Consider the following 25,727-nt stretch of genomic DNA (forward strand, 5'->3'; position numbering starts at 1 on the left):
TTGCTCTTTCTCTTTAGGGTCCAGAATCCTAATCAACATCATTGGGGTTTCAGGTTTTACACCAGGTCTGACTGGGAATTGGGACCAGAGTAGTAATTGAAAATCAATAAAACCTGGAGATGCTGGAAATTTGAAACCAAACCAGTGGTGGAATCAATCAACAGATCAAGCATCAGAACAAAGGGTCTTTGAACTGGAATGTTGATTCCATTTCTCTTTCCACAGATGCTGCCTGACTTGTAGTGATTTAATTGCATTCAATTGGAGGAGTGTGGGATGGGGGGATATGTGGGAGGAAGGGGTTAGGTAGTGTGAGGGTGGTTTGATGGATGGCATAACATGGTAGGCCGAAGGGCCTGTTTTGTGCTGTATGGTTCTAAAGCATATTTTGGAACATAACGATACAAAGCCATGGTGCTTTTTTTTAAAAAAAGATAAGATATTTATTTATTAGTCGCATGTACATCGAAACACAGTGAAATGCGTCTTTTTGTGTTACTGAGAGTGTGCTAGGGGCAGCCCGCAAGTGTCGCCACTCTTCTGGCGCCAACGTGCATATATTAAACCAGTTTTATTAGCTGAAATTTGCAAAAAAAGGTAATTAGCAGTGCTTTGTTCATTAGTTATATTATAACATGACAATGTAATGTAACATCAACACCCAAAATTTGGGTTTTTGAGTGATATTGGAAATGTGCAAAATAATTAATAAAAAACTAAGGGTTAATTGCCTTTTTTTCTTATTTCTCTACAACATAATAGACCATTCAACCCATTAAGTCTATGCCAGTCTATGAGTAATTTTATTCCCCTGTTTATAACTCTGTAACGTGCCCGTTAACACGTTGATGATTCTTCCTACCACCCACCTACGCTCGGAGTAACTTGTGGTAACCATATAACCTAACGACTGGCACGTGTTTGAGATGTGGGAGGAAACTAGAACATCTGGGAGAGAATGTGTAAACTCCATACAGAGAACACCACAGGCCAATGTCGAACCCCCTTGCTGGAGCTGAGAGACAGCTGCACTACCTGCAGCACCCAGTGTGTTGCACACATTGTAAAAACAACAATGGAACACCAACATTTTTGAACAGCACGTGGAAAATGTTAGACTTTGTGGGGGAGGAGAGAGAGAGAGAGTAAGGGGAGACTATGAGCAGGTCGAGACGAGAATTGTAGATGGTGGAAGGATTGAGAGAAGGGGGTGGGGTGGGAGTGCTTTGAGTTTGACTGGTGGGTGGGCAGTGAGCCAGAGTGCTGGATTTCGGTCAGGACCCATCTTCTGTGCCTGGGGGAGGTTATGCATTTGCTTCATCTCCCTGCCTCTGTACTTTTCACTCTCTGGTTTCGCTCTCCCCACTGAAAGCTCTCTGACTCTATCGTTGTAACCCTGAGATCTGACCCCAATCTCCCACCCTCCTTGTTGGAGGAAAGAAGCAGGAGAACGGTGAACCAACCACTGAGGTGACTGAGAGCTTCTGATGTTACTGAGAGTATGCTATGCTATTAATATTTGGCATCCTTAATCTAGCCCTGTGGTAGCAATGTATTGAATTGTGCCAACTGAAGGTGCTTTCTAAATTAGCCGTGTCTGTCGTTTGTGAGCTCGTGCACGTGTTTGCCTTTGTATGTTGTGATTGTCAGGTATTGTGTTCTATTGCTGTTTTTGGATTTTGGGTTGTGGTTGTGTTTCTCATGCTGTGTGTGAACTTGTCATAGCTAATAGTACTTTTTGGTTAGTTCAGTCAGTCTTTGGAGAGTGCCTTGAAAGTGTGGTACTCCGTGTGGTAGGGGTTATCACCTGCAGTGTGAATTGTTGGGGACAAAGTAGGCCATTTGCTGTCATCTCCATTTTAATACCATTGTGGCTGATTTTTAACATTGGTGTCTTGTTCCTACAGTACCACCATATTCCATTGATTCCCATGAATCTAAAAACTTACCTGTGACTGTCTTGATTTACTCAATGATTGAGCTTCCACAGCCTTTTTGGTTAGAGAATTCCAAAATGGTGAAAACCTTTTTGTTTTCTTTGTCCTGAATGACTGGCACTTTATTTTGAGTTTGCAACCTTGTATTGAACTAAATTGCTTGGAATTTTTACGTAAAACGTATCGTGATCACTGTTTCCTAAAGGCTCTCTAACTCCTGAGATAATCAATTAACCCTTTCCTATAACACTGTAGTGGAGCTAAAATAGCTTCTCTTCATTGGCTCATTAACACATTGATCTAAATGTTCTCTTAAAACACCATGAATTCATCCTCCACACTATTGCAGATAATTTGGTTTGCTGCGTCTTCGAACTTCCTAATTAATGCTATGGTGGGACACATTCATTTACTGCTTTCTTTGCACCTCATACTTAAGTCAGATAGAATCCAACAATTTGTGTAAAGAGTACCTGCAAAATATTTGTATGTGAGACGAGGGCAACACTTGGGTTTTTCCAAAACATAACATCCAGATCCTTGGCAACTTGGATAACCAGAGGATCAGTTGGGCCACGTTCAAGAACCAAAGCTCGTCCAGGATTGTCCAGCTGCAGCCTGTGGCATTGAAGCACAGGTGTTCAATACAGAACTGCACGGGTGAAACTGCCCTTTACCAGAGGTTCCAAAGATTATGGAAGTGTTTAATGAGGTTCTGCGGGTCAGAGATGTAGCTGGTATAAATAACTTCCTATCGTCGTCCAAGTGTTTTATAATAAAACTGCAACTTCCTTTGTTGGTGGTTAGTCTATGACAGCCTGTGTGTCACCAGTGGCAATGCCTGTCCTTCTCTCTGCCTAGTGATGAGGTGGAAAGTCTGTATGTAGGTCAGCGGTGGTAAATCTGATCAGTCGTGGATGGCACTTGGGTGTTTAGTTACCATCCTAGTAAGTCTGTTCTGCACCTTACCCAGTGTCTCTCATTATTACATGGGGGCCTGAACCGACCATTCTTTCAGCTGGACAGTCTTCCCAGATTTCATCCCTCTTCCCCAGTTTGGTGTGCTCTTTTCACCAATTCCTTGCCTTGAAGATCTCACTTACACGAGCCTCTCAGTCCTTGTCCCTTCTTACCTCCAGGCGTGCACTCTGCTCTTGCTGCTCAGTGTTCCTGCCATGTCCCTTGTCGCTGATGGAGAGCCATCTGACCCTGCTTGCTTAAACCCTGTTCCTGCTCGTCCCCTGGTGCTGGTGGTACTTCCCCACCCGGCTGTTCAAAAGCCTCCTGCAAACTACGTGGTTGGTAGGCTCTTGGTTCTGAATCCTAACTTGTGTCATGCCTTGATTTACTCTGAATCACCTCCAAGTGCTGTCTAAATGTAATTTTATTGATTTGTACTCCTTTTCTGTATTAAGGAATGTAGTATTTGTTTGCTTATGGTAATGTGCCTGTATAATGGAATGTTATACCTTCACGGGGTATATTGCACTTGTGTGGTACAGGATATTGCTTGTGTATGGATTAAGTATGTTCCCTTTGAACTGCTTTACTGAAAGAATCAACCAGCTCTGTCTCTGGTTGTTCTGTATCTTCTGATCAAGTTGTCACAGAAACCACAACATCGCCGGTATGTAATGGAAACTTTTGTGCAGGTAGCTGGTTGCTAGGCAACCAGGTTACGTAATCTTGCATTTTGTGGTATGTAGGACCAGATGAGGGTGTTACAGGAAACTGCTGGAGGAGGAGAGCAGTTTGAGCTGAGCCTCTGCTCCGTGAAAGTAGTCGGCGTGGATGTCATTGCTTTGAATGGGGCAGGAAGGCTCTGTGTAAGAGGAACCTCCATCAATGCTGCAAGCCAGTGACTCCATTGGCTTTGTCTTTATATGTATCAGACTGTGAAGGTGAGTAATGTTTTTGTTAGATCTTTATAATTTAGGGTTTCCTGGGCTTTATGCCCAGCTTTGCCTGCAGTGTTGTTTTTGGTAAATTTACAATCTGGGAAATGAATGCGTGGCACATCTATGGAGCTGCTGCAACAGTCTGGGTTTAATCCTGACCTTGGGTGTTGTCTGTCGCCTGCACATTCTCCCTGTGACCACATGGGTCACTTCACGGTGCTCCAGTTTCCTCCCACTTCCCAAAGATGTACGGGTTGGCAGGTTAATTGTAAATTGCCCCTAGTGTGTAGGTGAGTGGTAGAATCTGAGAAGACGATGGGAATATGGGGAACATAAAATAGGATTTGTGTAAATGGGCACTTGATGGTCAGTGTGGATTTGTGGGGCTGAAGGACCTGTTTCTGTGCTGTATGCATCTATGCTTCACGTGTCTCCCACATTTATATCCCAAGCCTTTGTTTTGGAGGGGAAGTGTGTGAAAAGGCTGTAATCCAGCTGGCTATGAACAAAGTGCAGCTTTTCATTGAGCTGCTTTAGTCATGCTCCATCGCTTTGTTTTGATGCCTTATTCTTTTCCAGACGTGCGGTCTTTCTGACTGATTACTGTGTTGTGCATTTGCAAGGGATGTGTCATGTGCCTTTATTATATTTACCTGTATTCTCATGACTCCAGTAATGTTCAGAATTGGAAGAAAGCCAACTCTACTCGTTATGATAGTCATACAGTGTGGAAGCAGGCCCTTCAGCCCATTGAGTCCACAGTAACTATCAAGCACCTATCTATTCTCCCAACTTCTCCCAGATTCTACCACTCACCTATTCACTAGGGACAATTTACACTGACCTATGGACATCACAATCTGCATGTCTTTGGAATATGGGGCAAAACTGGAGCACCCAGAGAAAACCTAAATGGTTGTGGAGAGGACATGCAAACTCCACATGGACTGCTACTGAGCTCTGGATTGAGCCAGGATTGTTGGAACTTTGAGGCAGCAGCCATACTAGATGTGTCACTTATTGCCGATCCACTGTTTTGAATAGTTCACGCAGCTACTGGACTGATGTCCCTCCTTACCAACACCTGCCATCATCAGCTGTTAATGTGCTCTCAGCAACAGTGTGTTTCCATTGAGGGCTTAAGAAACAGCTGAGGCTGACATTGACTTCTGTAACTTCCAAATGATGAAGGATTTTTTTCTGTGAACTCCACTCAGGTGATATTTCTGAGACACCACCCAACATTTTAGTCTCTAATTTCATTGTGTTTGAGATGACATTTAAATCTTGGAACACTTTGCATTCTATGTTCTTGCAGTCAGTCGTGAGTAATGCTTTGGTACTGGCTAATAACCAGAGGTGTTGAAAGACCAGTTTATGGTTAATAAAGCACAGTACTCTTGGCACAAGCAGGTCAAGTTTAAATGGTAATTTAAATTTGAAATGCAGACATAAAAATTTATAAAGTTGGCAAGAAAGTAGAATGCATGAAATGCAATGAAGAAACAGAACAGAAAATGCTATGAATATTCAACAGCTGAGGCAGCAACTGTGAAGAGAGAACAAGAGATGGATTTCATTAGAGGAAGGATAGACATTACAAGGGGAAAGGGGGCCACTCCCCTTTTATAATGGCTGTCCTCCCTCCATGCTGTCAGTCCCGATGCAGGGTCTTAACCCAAAACGTCGACTATTCCTCTTCCTCCACAGATGCTGCTCGACCCGCTGAGTTCCTCCAGTAGTTTGTTTCTTTTGCAATTTAAAAAAAACAAGATGGGTGAAGAGGTAGTGTTTATGGATCCAAGTGAAAATGAGGCTGGGGATTATGATTTGAAGTGATTTGATATGACTGTGAGTCTGGAAGACTGTAAAAGTGCCCAATTAAAAGAGGAGCTACTGTTCAAGTTTAATTGAGCTTCATTGGCACAGTAGAGGAATCTTGGGAGAAGGGTCAGAGCTGATGTGAGAATCAGAGACATCCTGTGTGAAGTGAGAAAGTTAAACAACATCGACAATTACTTGCATTTTTCAGTAGTGAAAATGCCTCAACTGCAAACAAAACAAAATTTATGCCTAGCTTCATGTCGAAATACTAAAGCAGGTGATTAAAAAGAGCAAAAATGGGTGCTAAGGAATGATTTAAGGGAGGAAGAAGATGCACAGAGGTGTCAGGAAGGAGTTCCAGAAATGGTCTTGAGCCAGCTGAAGGCATGACCTCCAGTTGCTGGATGAGTTCTTGAGCCAAGAACAAGAGGACTGCAGATATCTTGAATGATTCGAGAAGATTAGAGAGAAGACTTGAGGCCAAGGAGACATTTAAAAAAAAATGCATGTAGCAGAGAATTTTAAAATCAAGGTTTTTAATCGGGAGCACTGTAGCTTAGCAAGTGCAAGGGGTAATGGGTAAATAGGAGATAAAGCAGCAGAATATGGAGGAGCTCCAATTTGCAGAGTAGAACAAGAAAGGCTGAGCGGGAGATTCTGGCAGAAGCAAAGGCTTTTGAAGGCTTCAGCAGCAGATGAGCAGAGGCAAAGACCAAGTTGGATGCAGAGGTGGGTGGACTTGGGTGATGGCACTGATTATAAAGTTCAATTATCACTTGAGTCAGAGACGAGTCTGGTTTTGAACAGTTGCTAATGAGGGATGGATTTGGTGGCTAGTAAGTTTATAACCAAGACCAAAGTTGTCAGTCTTCGTAACTTATTTGGAGAAAATGCATTTTCAGTATTCAGCAAGCTGAAGTTCTTTTTGAAATTTGAAGCTCCTATCTTGCCTTATTTTCAACGTGCTCAGTTGAGAGTTTCAAAGGCTAGAGTGATTGCTTAATGAAGAGAACGGCCTTTGATCAGAAAGGAGGAGCTTGGAAGCTGCTTTGTGGAAAGTTGGAACATTTCTGAAAGCAGCTCTTTATTGGCAGCCTGGGATATGTAAAGGTCTCTCGGGTTTGTCTGCATGGTTGTGATTCCTTGTGACTGAGCAGCTTGTTCATTCTTGCCCTGGGGCGAGGAGGGTTGCTGAGAGTTTTTCTGGTGGCTCCAGTATTCTGCTTTTAGTTTCCAGCTCGATTCTAATTTCAAACCAGCATCAGAACAATGGCGGCTTGATGTGTAACAATACAAACTCTGGCACTGATCTCAACATTCCAAAAAAGGGGGACCTGTGAGTGAGGCTGTTCCAAAAAGGAGGACCCAGAGGTATGTACAGAAGGAATTCTTGGGGAGCGTTGTAGCAGGCATATATATGGGTTAAGTTTTTGAGTGTTTGAACTGTATATCTGCTTTAGCATGTGCCAGAGGGGCGGGGAATGGGGAGTAAGGAGTGGGCTTTATCAGCTAATGGCAGGGATAATCGCTGGTTTTTGAGTTCTGTGTCTGTGCTTGGAAGGGGGAATATAGATGCTGCCTTCTGCTGTGTGGTCCACACAGTCTAGATTTGGTCTTGAACCTCATCTCTGCTTGAGTGAGGGGAAATCCAGCCAGCTGTCTCAATGACTCTTGCTGGAAAGCACAGGTGTGCGTAAACGAGGTGAGGATAAGATTGGGATCAGCAGTAAGACTTTGCTGAATCCCATTTGGGATGCTGTTGAATCATCAGCCCTGACAAAATAGCAGCACCGCAGGACTCTGCTCCTTTTTTTTGAAGGAGAATTGAACTAATCCTGAAACAATGCAGGTATATTTCTGCTAATAAAAGCTTTTTTAAAAAATTATTTGCATTGTTTAGATGAATTTATCAACATCGAGTAGGTAGTGGGTATTAACAGGGTTATGACTATGGACTCTGAGATCTGATTCGGCACATTATTATTCTCTGAAGTAAAGTTCCTGATGCTCCAGTCTTACAGAAGGTGTTCTTATCCTATTTTGGATGAAGTATTAAACCAATACACCATTTTTCATTTTGGGTGGATGGTAAAGATTGCATGGCACAAGTTTGAATATGATACTAGGGTAACTCTTGCACTTATGGCCAATCCTTGTTCCACAACTAATGTCACTAAACATTATCTGGTTACATCACATTGCTCCTTGTGATACACTATTTGGTTGCAGCGTTTCCCACATTACAAAAGTGACTATATGTCAGATGTATTTGATTGACCGTAAAGCACTTTGTGATTTGAGAGCTGGGGGCACTACTGATATAGTGTGATAATCCATCGCAGGGAATAAATTAACATTTGAAGGAGTCAAACAGCCTGTTAGTTTCTCATAATTTTGCAAGGCTTTGGGATATGGGCAAGGGAGTGAGACAACTTGGATAACTCTTTGAAGGCACAGTGAGTTGAATGGCCTGCTCTTGGATAATCCTATGATCTGCATCAGAGAGTTTGAGAGTAAATGTTCCAAAGGTCTAAGAACAAAATGCTGATGGGCATCAAAGATTACCCTGTGACTTTGGAAAACAAGTACCTTCATTTGCCTTCACAAGTGACTTCACAAACTCTTCTGATTGTGGATTAACTAAAATGTCAGTGACTCTTACTTTTGAGGCCAGTTTGTGTGTGTCGTTGCAGTTAGACATAGTTTTTTTTCCCCCCTCCATAACACTTTAGAGCAATGTGGAAACCTTCTCCAGGGTATTTCAACTCGCTGCCTCAAACAAGTGACTTGTTAGATTTTGTGCGTGGCTGAGTAGGAAACTCATTGAATCACATGTTCCACAAGTGAAAGAGCCTACAGTCTTCAGTGTCGTATTAAATTCCACCCTTCCTCCTCCTCTGGAATAGATGGTATTTATTTCAATGGCTGTGCCATGTGCTTTGGTGTACTTTCTACATGTGATTTTTTTTTGTTTGTATCTTTAAAACCCAGTTTCCAGGGTGAGGTTTGGCCTGAGGTCCTTGCTTTGAAATTGTAAAATGCTCAGTGGTAGAAAGTTAGTGGAACAGGAATGTACGTTAATCGGAAAGCAAAAAAGCTGCAGAAGCTGGAAATCTTAAATAAAAACAAATTCTGGAAATACCCATCAGGTTGGGCAGCATTGAGAGAGGGAGAGAGAGAGGTTCACTCTATTTCTTCCTCCACAGATGATACATCATTTCCCTTTTTTTTAAAGAATCTTTTCCCCTCTCACCTTAAACTTCTAGTTTTAGCCTCCCCTACCCTGGGATAAAGACTGACCATCCGTCTTATCTATACCTCTCATGATTTTATATAAAGTTTTCCCTCAGCTCCTTTTGTTCCGGAGGGGAGAAAGGTCCCAGCCTATCCACCCTCTCCTCATAATCCAAGCCTTCCAGTCCTGACAACATCTTCTCTGCACCCTTTCTAGCTTAATGACATGCTTCCTCTGGCTGGGCAACCAGAACTGCACACGATACTCCAAGTAATTTATGTGTATTAAATCTCCCCTATGCCTTTGCTGAAGAAAACAGTTCCAGCCTCTCTAAATTAGCCTTGTAACTGTATTCCCTCCTTGTAGGAGCCACTCTCATAAATCTACTCCCTCTCCTATGTCTTTATATGCTTCCTATAATATGGTGACCAGATCTGAGTATAATACTCTATATATGAGGCTGGACCAATATCTTGTACAACTTCGGCGTGACTTCCTTGGCCATTTTGAAACCTTTCGCATTCTATCTGTTCTCTTTTGTAGTTATTAGTGGATATCTTAATTTTATGGCACTACAGTTTTAGTCACTCCCCACAAACAGAAACAACACAAGATTACAAGACAAAGGAGCAGAAGTAGGCCATTCGGCCCATTGAGTCTGCTCTGCTACCTCACCATGAGCTAAACTGTTCCCATCTAGCCCCAATTCCCGGCCTTTTCCCCATATCCCTTGATACCTTGACTAATTAGATACCTATCAATCTCCTCCTTAAATGCCCCCAATGATCGGACCTCCACAGCTGTATGTGGCAACAAATTCCACAAATCCATGAACCTCTGGCTAAAGAAATTTCTTCTCATTTCTGTTCTAAATGGGTACCCTCTAATTCTAAGACTGTGCCCTCTAGTCCTGGACTCACCCACCAAGGAAAACAGCTTAGCCACGTCTACTCTGTCCAATCCTTTTAACATTCGAAATCTTTACATTATGCTGTGAAACATTTTAATAATTTTGAAGTGCCTCAGTGGTCATATCTTTGTTTTTCCTTTTGCTTACTTGATCAATTGTTAAGATGATGATTCCGTTTAGATAAATTTCTTACCAGGAGAATATTGTGTGGAGAATATCCTACTGGGCAGTCATTCTTTCAGGATTATCATCCCCAGAACAGATTGCTTGTCTTCTGATTATTATGCTGTGGTTTCATTGCTCCACCTATGCTTTCTGGTGCTCATCCAATGAGAGAGGGTGTGAGAATTGCAAGCTGCAGCCTGTGCATCCTGTAATTACAGGTGAATCATTGAAACTTCAGTGAGATGGCAGAAACTGGGCAGAATTTACGATAAGGAATTCCAGAACCTGTTCTAACATGGCTCATTCAACTTGAGTGCAAATTGTGATTTTGTTCTACATTGTGACTTGTGTAGGGGAAATATTGGTGGAAGCTGCTTTTCTTTCTTTTTACAATATTTTTAAAACCATGAAAAAAAAGTACATGCATCAAAAAAGAGGGTAAAAATACTACTGAATACATTGTGTTTAAATCATACTTAAGATCACAATACTCTAAATTAATAATCACATATAGTAGTTAATAAAGGAAGAAAAAATTGAAATATTTTATAAAAGAAATCTACTCCCACTACCAAAAACCCAAGCTGTTTAATGGAACAAAACAAGGACAAACCCTTAAATGGGTGGGAGGTTCAGGGGAGATGTCAGGGGAGGTTTTTCACCCAGAGAGTGGTTGGTGCATGGAATGCGCTGCCGGGGGTGGTGGTGGAGGCAGATACATTGGACAGGTTCAAGAGTTTGTTGGATAGGCATATGGAGGAATGTGGGATAGAGGGATATGCAGGAGGAAAGGGTTAGATAGTGTGAGGGTGGTTTGATGGGCGGCACAACATGGTGGGCCGAAGGGCCTGTTTTGTGCTGTATGGTTCTATGGTTAAAAACGTAATGGTGTCAGCCAATATCTGCGTTCTAGTCACTAAATCAGAGATTTTCAAAATAATTCAAAAAAGGTCCCCACAAGGTTTGAAAGTCTAAGTTAGATTCAAAAACTGAACAGCGAATCTTCTCTAGATTCAGGTATGACATAACATCCCGTAACCATTGAGCAGGAGTAGGCGGCATAACTTCCTTCCATTTAAGCAATACAGCTCTCCCGGCTATAAGAGAAATAAAAGCCAGAATGTGTAAATCAGAAGCCTTCCAAGTTGTATCTTTTTCTCCAACGATCCCAAATACTGCAGTCAAAGGATTAAATTTAAGAATTAAGATTAAGTATAAGAATTAAGATTACGAAGATGCTTCCATCTCAATGAATCTGTTTATTTGTATACACCCAAAACACAGCACTGCAATGCATGTATTTTGCTACATTCTTTGGTTTTGCCCTTCCAGTGGATGTTGAAGGGAGGTGGGGAACTGGACTAAAATGTTGTATTTAAAAAAAACATTCTCCTGTGAAATCAATCTCCAGTCACTTGAAGCAGGGATTTGCAGTACACAGAGACCGTCATCTGCATTCTGACTGGAACAATTCTTCTATTCTGTTGACACCATTCACAGGTTCAGACTGATCTACAGCTCCTCTCATTGTTGGAAGGAGGCTATCCGCATACAGGCTTTTATATGTGCAAAGTGAGGAGATGGGAATTAAGAGTGGCATGAGGAAAAACTTTATTATATGCAGTGGAATCTGGAATGCTCTGCCTAAAGGTGAATGGAAGTTGGTTCCATTGTGGCCTTCAGGGGCGAATAGGATGAATATCTGGTGAAGGGAAATTTGCAAGACAGAGAAAGGGTTGATTTGCTCAGTAAAGATATCAACATGAGCAAATCAATTATCATTGAAAAAAATTCCAAATTTCTACCACCCCTTGCTTTAAAAATAAGTTTCTTAACTTTATTCCTGAAAGTTATAGCTGTAGTGCTTGGGTAAATCTTCCTAGTACTATATTCCATCAATGGGAGGAAAATATTAGCTTTTCATTTACCTGGTCGGTCTTCTTGTAACTTAGATCAAATTGCCCCAATGACATTGCATCCAGTGACTGCAGGCTGAATTTGCAATCTGTCCTTGTTATTTAACCCTTAGAATCAAAGTCAAGTTTATTGTCATGTGCCCAAGTAAATGTGTGCACAGGTGCAATGAGAAACTTGGTTTTAAATTTTTAAAAAAATTTTATTTACAGCGTGGTAACAGGCCCTTCTGGCCCAATGAGTCCGCGCTGCCTGTTTTAAACCCCCAAATTAACTTACCCGTACGTCTTTTAGAATGTGGGAGGAAACCGGAGCACCTGGAGGAAACCCACACAGACACGGGAGAATGTACAAACTCCTTACAGGCAGCGAAGGGAATCGAACCCTGATCGCTGGCGCTGCAATAGTGTTGTGCTAACCGCTACACTACCATGCCGCATCATCACAAGCACATGACATCATATAAGCAGCATTCACAAGAAATATTTAAATAGAATATTTTTACAAGAAAGTACACAATTAGAAAAAACAAGAAAAATAAAATACTGAAGTCCATTTTAGTGCCAAGTGATCAAAGTGGCCATTGTGTCACTAAACTCTAGTGATTAGGATTGTGCCCATCAGTTCAAGAAATGAATGGTTGAAGGGAAGTAGCTGTTCTTGAACCTGGTGGTGTGGGACTTCAGGCTTCTGTACCTCCTGCTCGACAGCAGCACCTCCTGTAGTTACTACCGTTGGTGGGCAGGGATGTGCCCGTGATGTATTGGGCAGAGTTCACTACTTTCTGCAGCTTCTTGCATTCCTGTGCATTTGAATTGCCACACCAGACCATGCTGCAACCAGTCAGGACACTACCAACAGTACATCTGTAGAAGTTTGTTGGAGTGTTCGGTGACAAGCTGAACCTCGTTAACCTTCTAAGAAAGTAAAGAGGCTGGCATGCTTTCCTTGTGATCAACATTGTTCCTTCCCTCAAAGGCTAGAATATCCTTCATGATATCTGGTGTCTGCAAGACTATGCTCACTTCCAGTTGTGTTCTAATCGTGGATTTGGGTAGCTATGGCATAACTTCTATCATCTTGCATTCTAGATGTAAAGGCCAACATTAGCCTTTTGGTCATTTTTGTGATGGTAAAAAAGAGCCAAGGAGAGTTGACAGACATGAGAGAACTTCTTACAGACCTGCAGAGGGAGAATGGGACCGATGGCATCTTCTCTGTTGGAAGTCAGCATGGAACTTGTGGGCCAAAGTGCCTCTTCTTGAGTTGTAAGTAACATGGAACTTCATGACAAAAATAGCAGGAATATTTTTTAAAAATTACCAGTTACTCCTATTTTATTGTCATGAATTCCAGGTTACTTATGGCACAAGAGGAGGCCACTTGGCCCATAAGTTCCATGCTGACTTCCAGCAGAGATAATGCCATCAGTCCCATTCTCCCTCTGCTCATTTCCCTGTAGCCCCGTAAGAAGTTCTCTCTCATGTCTGTCAACTCCTCTTCATTCTTTTTTGCCATTTGCCTACAGTAAGGTCTTTGGGATGCTGGAGGAAACTCGGTCACAGGAAGAAAATGCAAACTCCACATAAACAGCTGAGATCAGAATCAAATTCGGGTTATTGGAGCTGTCAGCTCCCAGATTCTTTAGATCTCCATTGGCTCATCAATTTGAGAGAGTTCTGTCCAATCCTTTTTGGATGCAAAGTGAACTATATCAAATTTGCCTGCACTGGAGTCTATTTGGCACCCTATTTGCTTAATCAGTTAATATATGTCAATAAACTTGTGCTTCTGTGTGCACAATGCCACCTATCTTCTTGTGTCATTGGCAAACTTGGATATTTGGTTTTCCATCTCAATGTTTATAAATGTGGCTTTACAGGTGCATCCCTAACATAGATCCCTGCAGGGTGCCTCTAGTCCACTCTTCTAATTTGTCTACCTGCCCATTATCCCTGCCATGTTGTCTCTGAGCTTTCACTTCAGCCATCAGTCTCATAAGGACCTTGATCAAATGCCATGCAAGTAATCACTAAAGACACCTCTTCTTAGACTGTCCACTTTTTTTTAAAAAAATAGACTTTTTGGTTACCCTTTTAAAAAAAAGGCATGCTGTGTCATTTACATATTTGTACTAGTTTGCTCTGGTCAACATAAAATTTCAGGTTGTTTATTCTTCCCTTAATTTTGGCTACATAATTTCCCAAAGGATTGTTCTGCTGACCAGTATTATTCCCCATAAATAGACAACCAACATAAGCCATTTTCCAAATTAGGAGAACTTTAGATTTATTATTGAGTCATATGCAATGATATCATTCACTTCCTTTTAAATCACATTGTCTTGGGGATTTATCAGCCTACAGCCAATATCTTATTCATCCCTTTTCCCTTGTGTTAATTTTGAGTCTCTCTTCTTGACTCAGTACTAGTTTCTTCAGGATCTCTGGCATGTTACTATTATCCCCTACTGTGAATTCTGATGCATGACAATTATTCAGCAGGTACTTAAATTGGCAGGATGTACCCTGCAAGATTCTGGCATGTTTGAACCAAAGCCTTTGCTTTCTGAGAAGGGACAGTGGGAATGGATTTTGATGCCAATTTTGATGGGACCCCCCAATACCTTGTCTTGTACTAGAAGTTTGAGCACTTGCCTGAAATGGCAGAGCCTCATAGAGTGGGTGGTGGCAACAAAACAAAGACAATGGTTAACATGAGTACAGATCATGTTGGAAACAGCTCTATATTTGTGGGGAAAATGGATGATACCTATCAGACCTGTCATCACATCTATGGGACAAATAAGTGCAAGTTGCTTGACAGGAAACAGTAGTCGCACAGTCTGGGTCAGGCTGCTTGGCTGGTCTGCAGCAATACATGGACATTTTGTTAACATGAGATAGTGACGTGATGTGGTTCACAAGTTGAAATGAGAGAGTTGATACCACTGGTTTTCCCATGTATCCTATAATGATGCAAACATTCAGCAATGAGAAAGTCTCTGAACAGTTGCCGAAGTCATGAGTTCAGAGACCCTCCCACTGGAGTATGGAATGTTAAAGGTGTCATCTTTTTAAATAGGAGGTTAAACCAAGGCTCTTGGATTTGTATATCTATCCCGTGCTAGAGGAACTCAGCAGGTTGAGCAGCATCTGTGGGAGGAAAGGAATTGTCAATGTTTCAGGTTAAAACCCTGAACTCTTCTGACCAATATGCAGCTCTTGACTAGTATGGGCAAAACACATCTTATTGTGGGGCAAAACTAAAGAATTTTTGAAGTCTGAAATAAAATCAGAGAATGCTGGATATCTTAAGCAGTTCAGGCAACGTTAAAGAGGACAATATTGTTAATGGTTTGGGTCTGCCTTTCCATCAGAACTGTTATTGCAAGACCTTGCACCGTGCAAATTGGCTGCTGTGTTTCCACCATCATGGCAGTAACAAAACTACAAAAAAATCCTCTTGCTACAGGGTACTTGGGTGGGGGAATCCCACTGCTGAAAGTTGCTGTAGAAATGCACAAAGTGGGTGGCCTCTTTGCTTCTGGCAGCAAGGTTAGAAATGTATTTTTCTGAGCGTGGATGAGATTGCTGTGATTACAATTACGGCCTTCTGTGCCTTTTGATTCTTTTATTCCTGTAACGCAACAGGAACTGTATAAATGACTTCAGTCTGACTAAGTAAACATTTCCAAATTCAAAATAATTGGGATCTAGAAATAACATAAGCATCATAGAGCAATCATAGTCCCATGATTTAGTTGGGAAAATTTTTCAGCCAAGACACAATTAGCTGTTTTTTTTTGTCTGGGCATATTGACCAGATGTATTTTTGTTTGTGTTATATAATGTGTGGTGTACTGGCAGCGTTGTTACACAATGAGGTTCAGTCAAGGAGTAGATAGGAAAGGATCTGTACGGTTTAAAATTTCTGAGTAATTGTTTCAAAGCTACTACAGTAGCAAATCACAGCACTCTGCTTCATTGTACTACAAGAAAAAGCAGCAATCTGCTAGAGGAACTCAGCAGGTTGAGCAGCATCTGTGGGAGGAAAGGAATTGTCAACATTACAGGTCGAAGCCCTGAATTATTCCTTTCCTTTCACAGATGGTGCTCGACCTGCTGAGTTCTTCCAGCAGGTTTGTTTGTTGCTCTAGATTACAGTCTGCAGTCTCTTGTGTCTTCAGAAGAGGAAGCAGTTGTGTTTGGATACAGCTTTCATGAAGTGCTAAAGATGGCTGGAGTAGCTGTTGTATCCTCTTGGTTGGTGGAGTTACGATTGCAGCAAATTTCTGGTCAGTTAGTGAGGTTTGAAACTCTGCTCTGAGCACGTCCAGGAAATAAGTTACGAGCAATAGCAAATAACTTAGTCAAGGTTGCTTTCCGTCATCATTGATTATTCACAGTGAGTGTCAGCATGGTATCTGACACATTTTTAGGGAGTGTCTAAGTGACGTTCCAAGTCCTAGAATAAAGCCAAAACTTGATTGCAGAATTAACTCGGAGATAGTTCTGATGTGGCTGCCTTGGTAACGTTCTCTGATTTTGTTTTCTACTTTATAAATGTGTTCTGGAATTTCTCTTTTTGTTGTTGGTCTTCCTGGAGTATATTCTCCATTCAAAGAAAACTACAAGGATTTGAAACACTTGCAGTTTTTTTTTTGAACAGAATTCTTCTGAAGTGTGTGGAATTGCAGTCACCAGTGCAGACTGGGTGTCGACTTCATCGTTGTATAGTTTCAACCAGACTTCTGGACTGGGAATTCTTGGTATTCAAAAGGATAATTAAGATTGGTATCATTAATGTTAATGTGGCTGGTTATGCTTTGCTGTCTAGTATGTATTGTGACTGAGAGCACTTGTTGAGTTGGGTGTTGTATTATTTATTTTCAGGAAATAGAAGTTGGTAAGATGTTCTACTGTTCCTGTATAGTAGCACTAAGAGATTGAAGGGATCCCTTGTATAAATGAGTCCAAGTTTGGTGACTCCAGACGGTATTGAGAATGTACCACATTCAGTAAGACTGGGGTACTAGAGATGGGGCAACTTCCCTTCCTCGAACAAAGAAGAAACGTGAGCTAGTCAGGATATTGCGATAATTCCTGTGGTCATTTAAACTGTAACTGAATGGAGAAAATCTCACACAGAACATTGCTCTCTTGTGCTGTGTGGGTTTTGTTGAATTTAATTTTGCAGTTTGGCCTGGTGTCTTTTGATTTTGTAATCTTGGGAGTTGCTGGTCCAGTTCTGTAACCACTGATGTTTTGATCACCGGTAAGCACACTGGTGCATTCAATGTGGAAAATGTTAACTCTGTTATAACCAGAACCCATTTGTTTCTAGTCTATTGTTCTGGCTGCTGTCCCTATGCACAATTGTAATGTCTTTTGTGAGTGTCGTTGTCAAGGCAGTGGGGCTAGTGTGGGCAAGTATGCCTTGCTAGTTTGAGGTGAGTGATAAACTCTGTACCTGTTACTCTAGGATGCCACAGTGGATTCCTTGCATTGTGACGGGAATGGTGATCTGGCAGTGTTGTTGCTATGCTGAGTGCTGTCTTTCCACGTGCCAGGTTGTTTGCTGTAGTGTGTGTAGGACCTTGGAATCTGGCTGCTCTGCAGTTACTAGTTTGAAATGGGAGGCAGGGCAGAAAGGGATCTGCCCCAGTCCTGTTTCACAAAGATAATGTCTAACCCATGTTACAAAACATAAATAACAGAAAATTCTGAAACTCCTGAGCCACTAGCAAAACGCTGGAGGAACTCAGTGGGTCAGGCAGCATCTATGGAGGGAAATGGAGCTGATGTTTTGGGCTGAGACCCTTCATCAGGACTCTAGAGGAGGTAAACCTCAAGGTAGACATACTTCGAAGAGACTTCACTCTTGACCCACTACGTCAACTGTCCATTTCCCTCCATAGATGTTCCCTGACCCGCCAAGTTCCTCCCAAATTTGATAAGATATCTTTTATTAGTCACATGTACATCGAAACACAGTGAAATGCATCTTTCACGTAGTGTGTTCTGGGGGCAGCCTGCAAGTGTCGCCATGCTTCTGGTGCCAACGTAACATGCCCACAACTTCCTAACCCGTATGTCTTTGGAATGTGGGAGGAAACCAGAGCACTCAGAGGAAACCCATGCAGACATGGGGAGAACGTACAAGCTTCTTACAGACAGTGGCCGGAATTGAACCCGGATCGCTAGTGCTGTAATAGTGTTACGCTAACCGCTACACTACCGTGCCTGCCCAGCATCTGCAGTCTCTTGTGTCTCCATGAGCAGGTCAGATGGCACCTGGGGGAAAGAGAAACAGAATTAACCTTTTAGGTTGAAGACTCTTTGAGAGAGATGGGGGTGTTGGAATTCCAGAGGTTGTTTGTTATCCTGCTTGCATGCAGCATCAAAAGTGTCCTGTCAGAAGTGTAATGGCCACTTGATCTACAAAGGGGGAGATCTTTTCCATGGCTTGAAAGAAAGGTGTGTTCTGGTCTTTAAACTGTCTTGGTAATGGTGTATATTGTTCAGAGGCAATGTCTCTGCCATATTATTTTTGTTCTGCCTTGTTGTTCTATATTTTATCGGGTTCCTGGGAAATTGAACCTCCAGCCCTGAAATTCTCCACAAGCTCTGCGCTCCAACTCTGATCTCTTCCCAATCCCCAATTTCTATTGTTCCATTAATGCCTGTGCTTCAGCTTACTGGGTTGAGCTCCTGACTTTTCTTCCCCAAACGTATGTGTTTTTCTGTGTTTCTATGACTGTCCCTTGAAAGCTTCTTGATTGCATCACTACACCACTTGTCCTTGTATTTCTTTGTATGATTTGGCATCAGGTTTTTTTCTTTATAACTCTAGTGAAGTGCTATTGGATATTTTATGACAGTAAAGATGCTATGTAAGTGCATGAACGTTGAGGACAGTTTTGAGTTCCTGGTGCCCAAACACATTTGATTGTGTGGCAAATATTAAAGTTTATTAATTGCAGTGATCTGCTTCTCTCCCATGGTTCAGTGTGAACTCGGTGACCTGGCAGTGAATAGGTTTCATCAGCCAGAAGTTGGCACTGTTCCTGAAGGTCTTTTTTTAAACCCACACATGTCTGTGAGCTTTCTGCCAGATTTGTTATGTTCAGGTTTTTTGAATTAAGTTGGGAAACCCAGAAAGACGTCAATGATTTTAGCTCATTAGAAGTTATTGGGTATAGATGGGCTGTAGCAGAACTGAACCAGTGCTTAGTCCAACCCCCTCACGTGGAATTTGTGCCCACCGTTTTCTCTCTGGAGACAGGCTTCAGGGCTTTTCTTCTGCATTAATTTAAACTCCCCATGTTGTGGCTTAAGCAAATAAATCATTGACAAATTTAATTTGCAATTTTACCATAATGTTGTGTTGGAGCAAAAGATGTATTGAAAACAGTGTTACTCTACCCAATGCTTGCCTAACCTCAACTATTGTCCTAGACTTGTACAGAGGATTGTTTGACCCATATTATCCTTTCTGTATGTAAACCACAGAATCTCTTCCCTTGCCTCCCAGTTCATTCCCAAATATTCCACTGTCCCTGATTTTTTTTTTAAACTTTCCCTCTATTTTCCTTATTCACTCAACATAGGATATTGTGCCCAATGAGGAGCGGGTGATTTTTCTCCCTCCCCACCACCTTGGTCAGTCATCTACTTGAGTCCGCTCCAGCTATACTATCTCCCCTCCTTCCTGTGTCCCAGCTCCCTCGTCAAGAGAATTACTGGGCTTGGAAAGGCAATAGTCAATTGGCACCAGTTCTCTCCAGGCTTCAGTAACTTGGGCTTCGCAACCAAGTTAGACTTCTGTGCACCTCCCCAGGTCCACTGAATAATGAGTTCTGATCTGGGAATGCCCACTGAGGCATTGTTGTGTTCTTTTCAACTAGCTGACCAATGTAACCCAATGTCTGAGGGAGTTGCCTGTGGATGTTGTGTACCTGGACTTTTCCACCAATTCGCTGAACTGTAGATGGGGCGAAATGCTGATGAAGTTGAAGGGCCAAGCTTTTAGAGAGGATGGCAGCAAAAATAAGTTAAAGGGCATGAGGATTGTGGTTAATAACTAACTGCTTTTGTACAGCAAGGGTGTGACTTGAAATCTGCTGGCCAGTGGATCAGAATAAATGTTGAGACCATAACTATATCCTGTTTACATAAGCAACCTGGACTCTGATATGAGGGGAAAAAAAGTAGCATGTCTAAATGGTGCACAAGAATTGTGTGTGGTGGGGAAGCCAAGCGTTGAGAAAGGTACATTCCTTAAATTTGTGTTCGTATGTCTGTTATGTTTGGGAATGTCTACACTGGACATTTGCAAACTGACTTGGCTGGAGCAGGTTGCGTGAGGGGTTGCGGAGTGCAAGATGCTGACCATGTTGTCGGGGTGTGAGGAATTGGCCACTGAGGGTGGGTGCAAGGATAGTTAATTGGGACGTAGGAGGGAAATAGAGCTGGCAGAAGATTAGAACATAGAACAGTACAGAACTGGCCCTTCGGCCACTATGTTGTGCTGAACTAATTAAACTAGTACTTAAATGCCTAACTAACCTAAATCTCTCCTGCCTACACAATGTTGATATCCCTCCATTCTCTAGACATTCACGTGCCTATCTGAGAGCTTAAATGCCTCTATCGCATTTGCCTTAAAAACTTGCCCTGCTCATCTCCCATCACACTGAGGAGACTGAAGATTGTGTCACACTGACAAGAGACAGCATTGTGGACGGTGTCTCAGTAGGGAAGTTCATGGAAAGTTGTGGGGCTGGGTTGGCCGTTCAGGCTCAGTAATGATGGCCAATAGAACTCGAGTGCTTGGTACATTTCCTCAGCATCACGTACAGAGGGAAGAGGCTCTTCCTTGAGAGAAGCTGCCAGTACCTGGGCTTGCAGATGCAAGTTCCATCATGAGATGGGGCTTCTGTGGGCTGCTAACTTGTTTTTCAATTAGAAGTAGCTAAAGGTCAAAAAAAGAACGAGATTGGCTCAGAATCTTAAACAATAATCAGCTTAAATATTGAGCGTGACAAACACTTGTTTCTTTCTAGATCAGCTGTGATCATGTTGAATGGTGGGGCAAGTTTGAGGGGCTGCTGACCATCTGTTTTCTTGTGGCAGCAGTTGTGTGTGGAAGTGTGGCGTAACAAGTTGTGCTACTGTCCCAGAGGCTTGATTCTGACCCTGGGTGTCGTCTGTGTGGAGTTTGCTCTCTCTGTGACCCACGTGGGTTTTCCCCTGGTGCTCTGGTTTCCTACCACATCGCACAGGTTTGCTGGTTGATAGGTCAATTGGCTGCTGTAAATTACCCCAAGTGGGTAGGTGGGTGGTAGGAGAATCAAGAGGGTGTTAATGGGCACGTGTGGGAGAATAGGACAAAGGGATGCAAGTGGGAGGAATGGCATTGTTTAATCCTAGCATGAAAACAGTTAGCTGAATGGCAGTCTGTATTGTAAAAAAAGAGAAATATGAGATGCTAGAACTCTCACCAATGTTTTTCCCTATTACTCCTGCATTGTTTCTTAGTTTTTGGGCGAAAATATTCTGCAGGGGAGGATCTTTTGAATTCTCATTCTCTGGATTGCTCTCCTGGTAGTATTACTACTATCAATATGTTGAAGATTCAGACAGCCGTAGTAGTAGAGGAACTGCAGGATAAGGATCAGAGTTTGAGGAAGAAAAGGATGTTGAAGTCCATGTCAGTAAACCACAGGAAGAGGACTGCCTGTCACTGGCAACTCAGATTGATTTTGTTATCTTTTATTAAATTCGTCTTTTCAAATTCCTTCCTAACTTCACTTGATCACCTCATCCTGTCCATAAACTCCTCCTGCCCTACAACCTACAAGACCTCTGTACTCCCACAATGTGGCCTTTTGTCCAGACCTACCTTAATCGTGCCGCCAATGGTGACCTTGCCTCCAATGCTTTGGCATAGACCTTTGTCATTTCTCCAAGATGTTCCTTAAAGCCTACCTCTGAACGAGCCTTGGTTATCTGTTCTTGTATTGCCTTTTTATGGCTTTGTCAGATAGTTTTTATTGGTCCTGTGACATGCCTTGGGATGCATTACTTCATGAAAGCTGCTACACAAATGAAGTTGCCTTAATTCACCCTAAACACTCAACTTTAGTTATGAAGAGTCATGGTTAGTGGCAATATTTGGGCTTCTGGTGTAGGTGTAGGACTCTGGTTTAGGCACAGGGTTGCAGTAGTTGTTGGTTAATGGTTTGCAGTGGTGGTCAGTGATTTCAGGGTTGGGGGCAGTTCTTGGTGGTTTCATAGTGCCATTGAGGGATCTGGTAGAATCGTAGAAATTTACTGTTCAGCAAAGAAACCACTCTGTACATGCCAGCCAAAAAATTCACATTGGTCCCACTTCCCATCATTTGTCTATAGACCTTTAGTCATTCTTCAGTTGTCCAGGTCCTTTTTAAATGTAATGGTCTCTCAATCCATCACCCTTTCAGGGAGTGATTTCTGGATCCCTACCTCGTGGTTGAAAAATAATATTCCTCATCCCTTCTAATTGGATGAAATCTTTCTCGCCAAAGTTACTGACCTCTCTGCTAAAGGAAATGGGCCTTGCATAATTTTATATCCTTCAGTTAATTTTATTCCTGGTCTCCATTGTTCCAAACAAAACAATCCCAGTTTAGTTTGTCTCTCTCCTTGTAACTATAATTCTCCAGCCCTGGAAACACCCTGGTAAATCTCTCCATCGGTGGTGATCAGAACCATCGGGTAGAAGATACAGGAGCCTGAGGGCACGTACCACCAGACTTAAGGACAGCTTTTACCCCACAGTGATAAGACTATTGAACGGTTCCCTTATACAATGAGATGGATTATGACCTCACGATCTACCTTGTTGTGACCTGTCACCTTATTGCACTGCACTTTCTCTGTATCTGTGACACTTTACTCTGTACTGTTATTGTTTTTACCTGTACTACATCAATGCACTCTGTACTAACTTAATGTAATTGCACTGTGTAATGAATTGACTTGTACAATCAGTTTGTAAGTCAAGCTTTTCACTGTACCTCGGTACAAGTGACAATAATAAACCAATACCAATACTCAGCTTAGAAAAACCTCAAAAGGTCTAGTTACTAAGTCTTGTGGAAACCCACTGAAAATCTGCCAATCACTAAAACTCCCATTGACCATTACCCTAATCAAAAATTGTGTTCCTGGGAAAAGAAAAGTAAAACAGTAGAACTAAATGATTCATTGTGAGAGTGCAGAGATTGTGATCTTGTTTCTTTTTCCTCTATTAATTGGTGCTTCTCTTTTACAGAACAAGTCGTGGAAGAAGCTGAAAACCATGGTGCACTGGTCCCCGTTTGTTGTTTCCTTCAAGAAGCGCTATCCATGGGTGCAGTTAGCAGGACATGCAGGTAACCCACGTGGTAGGATTCTCTGTCACTGTGCAGAGACCAGTAGCAACAAGAGGAGGGAGCCCAGAGTCTCCTGTCTGATAAACAATTCTGTTGAATAAACTGTGAAGATGCACTGTGCCCAGTTCAGCTGATAGCTGACTGCAGTCAAGGAGTCATTCAGGGAAGGGGGATCCTCTAGAATGGAAAGAGTGGAGATTGGAGATCAAAGATCAGGACCTGAACTGCCATTGTTTCCTTCCTCCTATGCCTGTGGAGCTGGGGACAAAATCTGGCTTGTCTGTGATGCCCAGGGTGGTTGAATTGTCTGACAAGACCATCCAATTCACATGAAGCATGTCTACCTTGGAAGAAAGTAGGCACTGTGGGATGCCTATACCTGGATAACGTAGTTTTAGACGGATGGGACCAACTATTCTGGTGACTATTTAAAGCACTGTTATTCTGCCTCTTCAATCTCCACCAAACCTGTTCCTGGAGATGGCAGTTTTGTTGTATAAGAAAATGAGTAGGCAAGACTTTCAACCTGAGAATTCAGATGCATGGGCAGCAACCTCATTACAACATAGAAAATTCTTAGAAGGGCTGAAGGGATAGATGTGGAAAAGGTATTTCTCTTGATTGAATCTAGAACGAAGGGTCACAATCTCAACTGAGGGGTAGCACACTTAAAACTGGGATGAGGAGAGATTTCCTTCCTCGGAAGGAGATCGGACTTTGGAACTCAGTAGGGCTATGGCGGTTTAGTCTTGCGTTCATTTAAAATTGACATTTGATAGAGGATGTGGGGAGATAGAACCAGTAAATAGTGTTGAAGTAGAAGATCAGCTGCAATCTTTCTGAATGAGGGAGCAGCCACAAGGCAGAAAGATAAATTCCTGCTCCTGTTTCTTGTGTTCTAGGTTCTCTTGTTCACAGGCAGAAACCAGTTGTATTCTGTAGAATGAACTGTTATTTACTACTAGCCAGTGCACTATGTAGCTATGGTTGTCTTGTATTTCATTGGTGTTAGAAATTCTTGGGACTGTGGCAGGAATGATAAAGGACGAGCTCCCCTCCGTGAGTGTCACTTGCTTTTGCCTGCCCAGACTCTGTAGAAGGGGTGGTGTTGTGAGTTTGGAGAGGCAAATCTGTGAACATTTGAAAGGTGGAGAGTGCTGCTAATGAAACCTTTTGTATATTTTTTTTCCAGGTAACTTTAAAGCTGGAGATTATGGAAAGATCCTGAAAAAGTATTGCGAGTGTGAGCACCAGTGCCTGGAGTCCCTGATGAAGGATCCTCTGCTGCGTCCTTACGTGCCGGGCTATTATGGAGTGGTGGACAAGGATGGAGATAGCTACAACCAGATGGATGACTTGTTATCAGAGTTTGACTCCCCCTCCATCATGGACTGTAAAATGGGAGTGAGGTGTGTTCAATAACACTAATTGGATGTGGAAAATGTGTTGCAGGGTGTGTGGGGTTTGTTATGTCTGTTCCTCCCTGTCATTTTTGTAACCTCCAGCCTTAATTTTGATGCAACTTCACGTTGTAAACAGGTTTTGCTGAGGTACAACTCAAACATGTAGATTGTGCAACTTGTAAGAGCTAGTAAGTGATCTTATTTTGAAGACACACGAGACTATAGATACTGGAATCTAGAGCAACACATTTTAACGCTGGAGGAACTTAGCGGGTCAGACAGCATTTGTTTTGTGTGTTGATCTTATTTTGAAATTTAATATAGCTTTACCTTTAGGATTTGACTTTGAAAATTAACCTTAATACAGTTCCATTTCACAATATGGGGCAATAGTAAATGAACTGCCCTGTGGTAGTTAACACGTCATCAGTAAAGTGATTACTGGAATAGGTGATAATTGTAGTCAGTAGAAACCAAATGGGTACTTGGGTAATGTGGCCATGAGTTAAAGGTGTGTGGAATGTGTGCAATGTTCCTCAACTATTTCTCGCTTGGTAATTGCAGACAGACAGACAGTGCTACAAAAATTCAACACAAGAAAGACTACAGATGCTGGAAATCTGGAGCAAAGCACAAAAAAGTGCTGGAGGAACAGCAGGTCAGGCAGCATCTGTGGAGGGAAATGAACAGTTGACGCTTTGGGTCGAGACTCTCATCAGGATTGGAACGAAAGTGGGCAGAAGTTGGGGGGAGCACCCTTTTATTCTGGCTTCTGCCCCCTTTCAGCAGGTGATGGGTGACCTGAAACATTGAATGTTCATTTCCCTCCATCCATGCTGCCTGACTTGCTGAGTTTCTCCAGCACTTTTTGTGTGTTGTGCTAGAAAACTCATAGGAAGTGGTCAATGAATGAGCATAGGGCAGCAGGATGCAAACACCAGCACAGATGCAAGTGTGTGGCTTGAACAAAATCTTCAGACTTTCATTTGCTGCATTTAATGTCTCCGTTCTGTTCTCTGTCC

The 25,727-nt window shown here is 42.3% G+C and overlaps 1 protein-coding gene across 1 annotated transcript in view; it reads left to right on the forward strand.

Annotated features, from left to right (window-relative positions):
• Positions 1-25,727, forward strand: part of itpkca (inositol-trisphosphate 3-kinase Ca) — a 43,574-nt gene that overhangs the window by 9,206 nt on the left and 8,641 nt on the right. Inside the window, exons 2-3 of the mRNA XM_052044325.1 lie at positions 23,203-23,302; positions 24,495-24,711. Coding sequence (XP_051900285.1) covers positions 23,203-23,302; positions 24,495-24,711 — 317 coding nt within the window. The remainder of the gene's footprint in view (positions 1-23,202; positions 23,303-24,494; positions 24,712-25,727) is intronic.

The sequence above is a fragment of the Pristis pectinata genome, chromosome 35, assembly GCF_009764475.1.
Source record: "Pristis pectinata isolate sPriPec2 chromosome 35, sPriPec2.1.pri, whole genome shotgun sequence".
NCBI classification, from domain to species: domain Eukaryota; kingdom Metazoa; phylum Chordata; class Chondrichthyes; order Rhinopristiformes; family Pristidae; genus Pristis; species Pristis pectinata.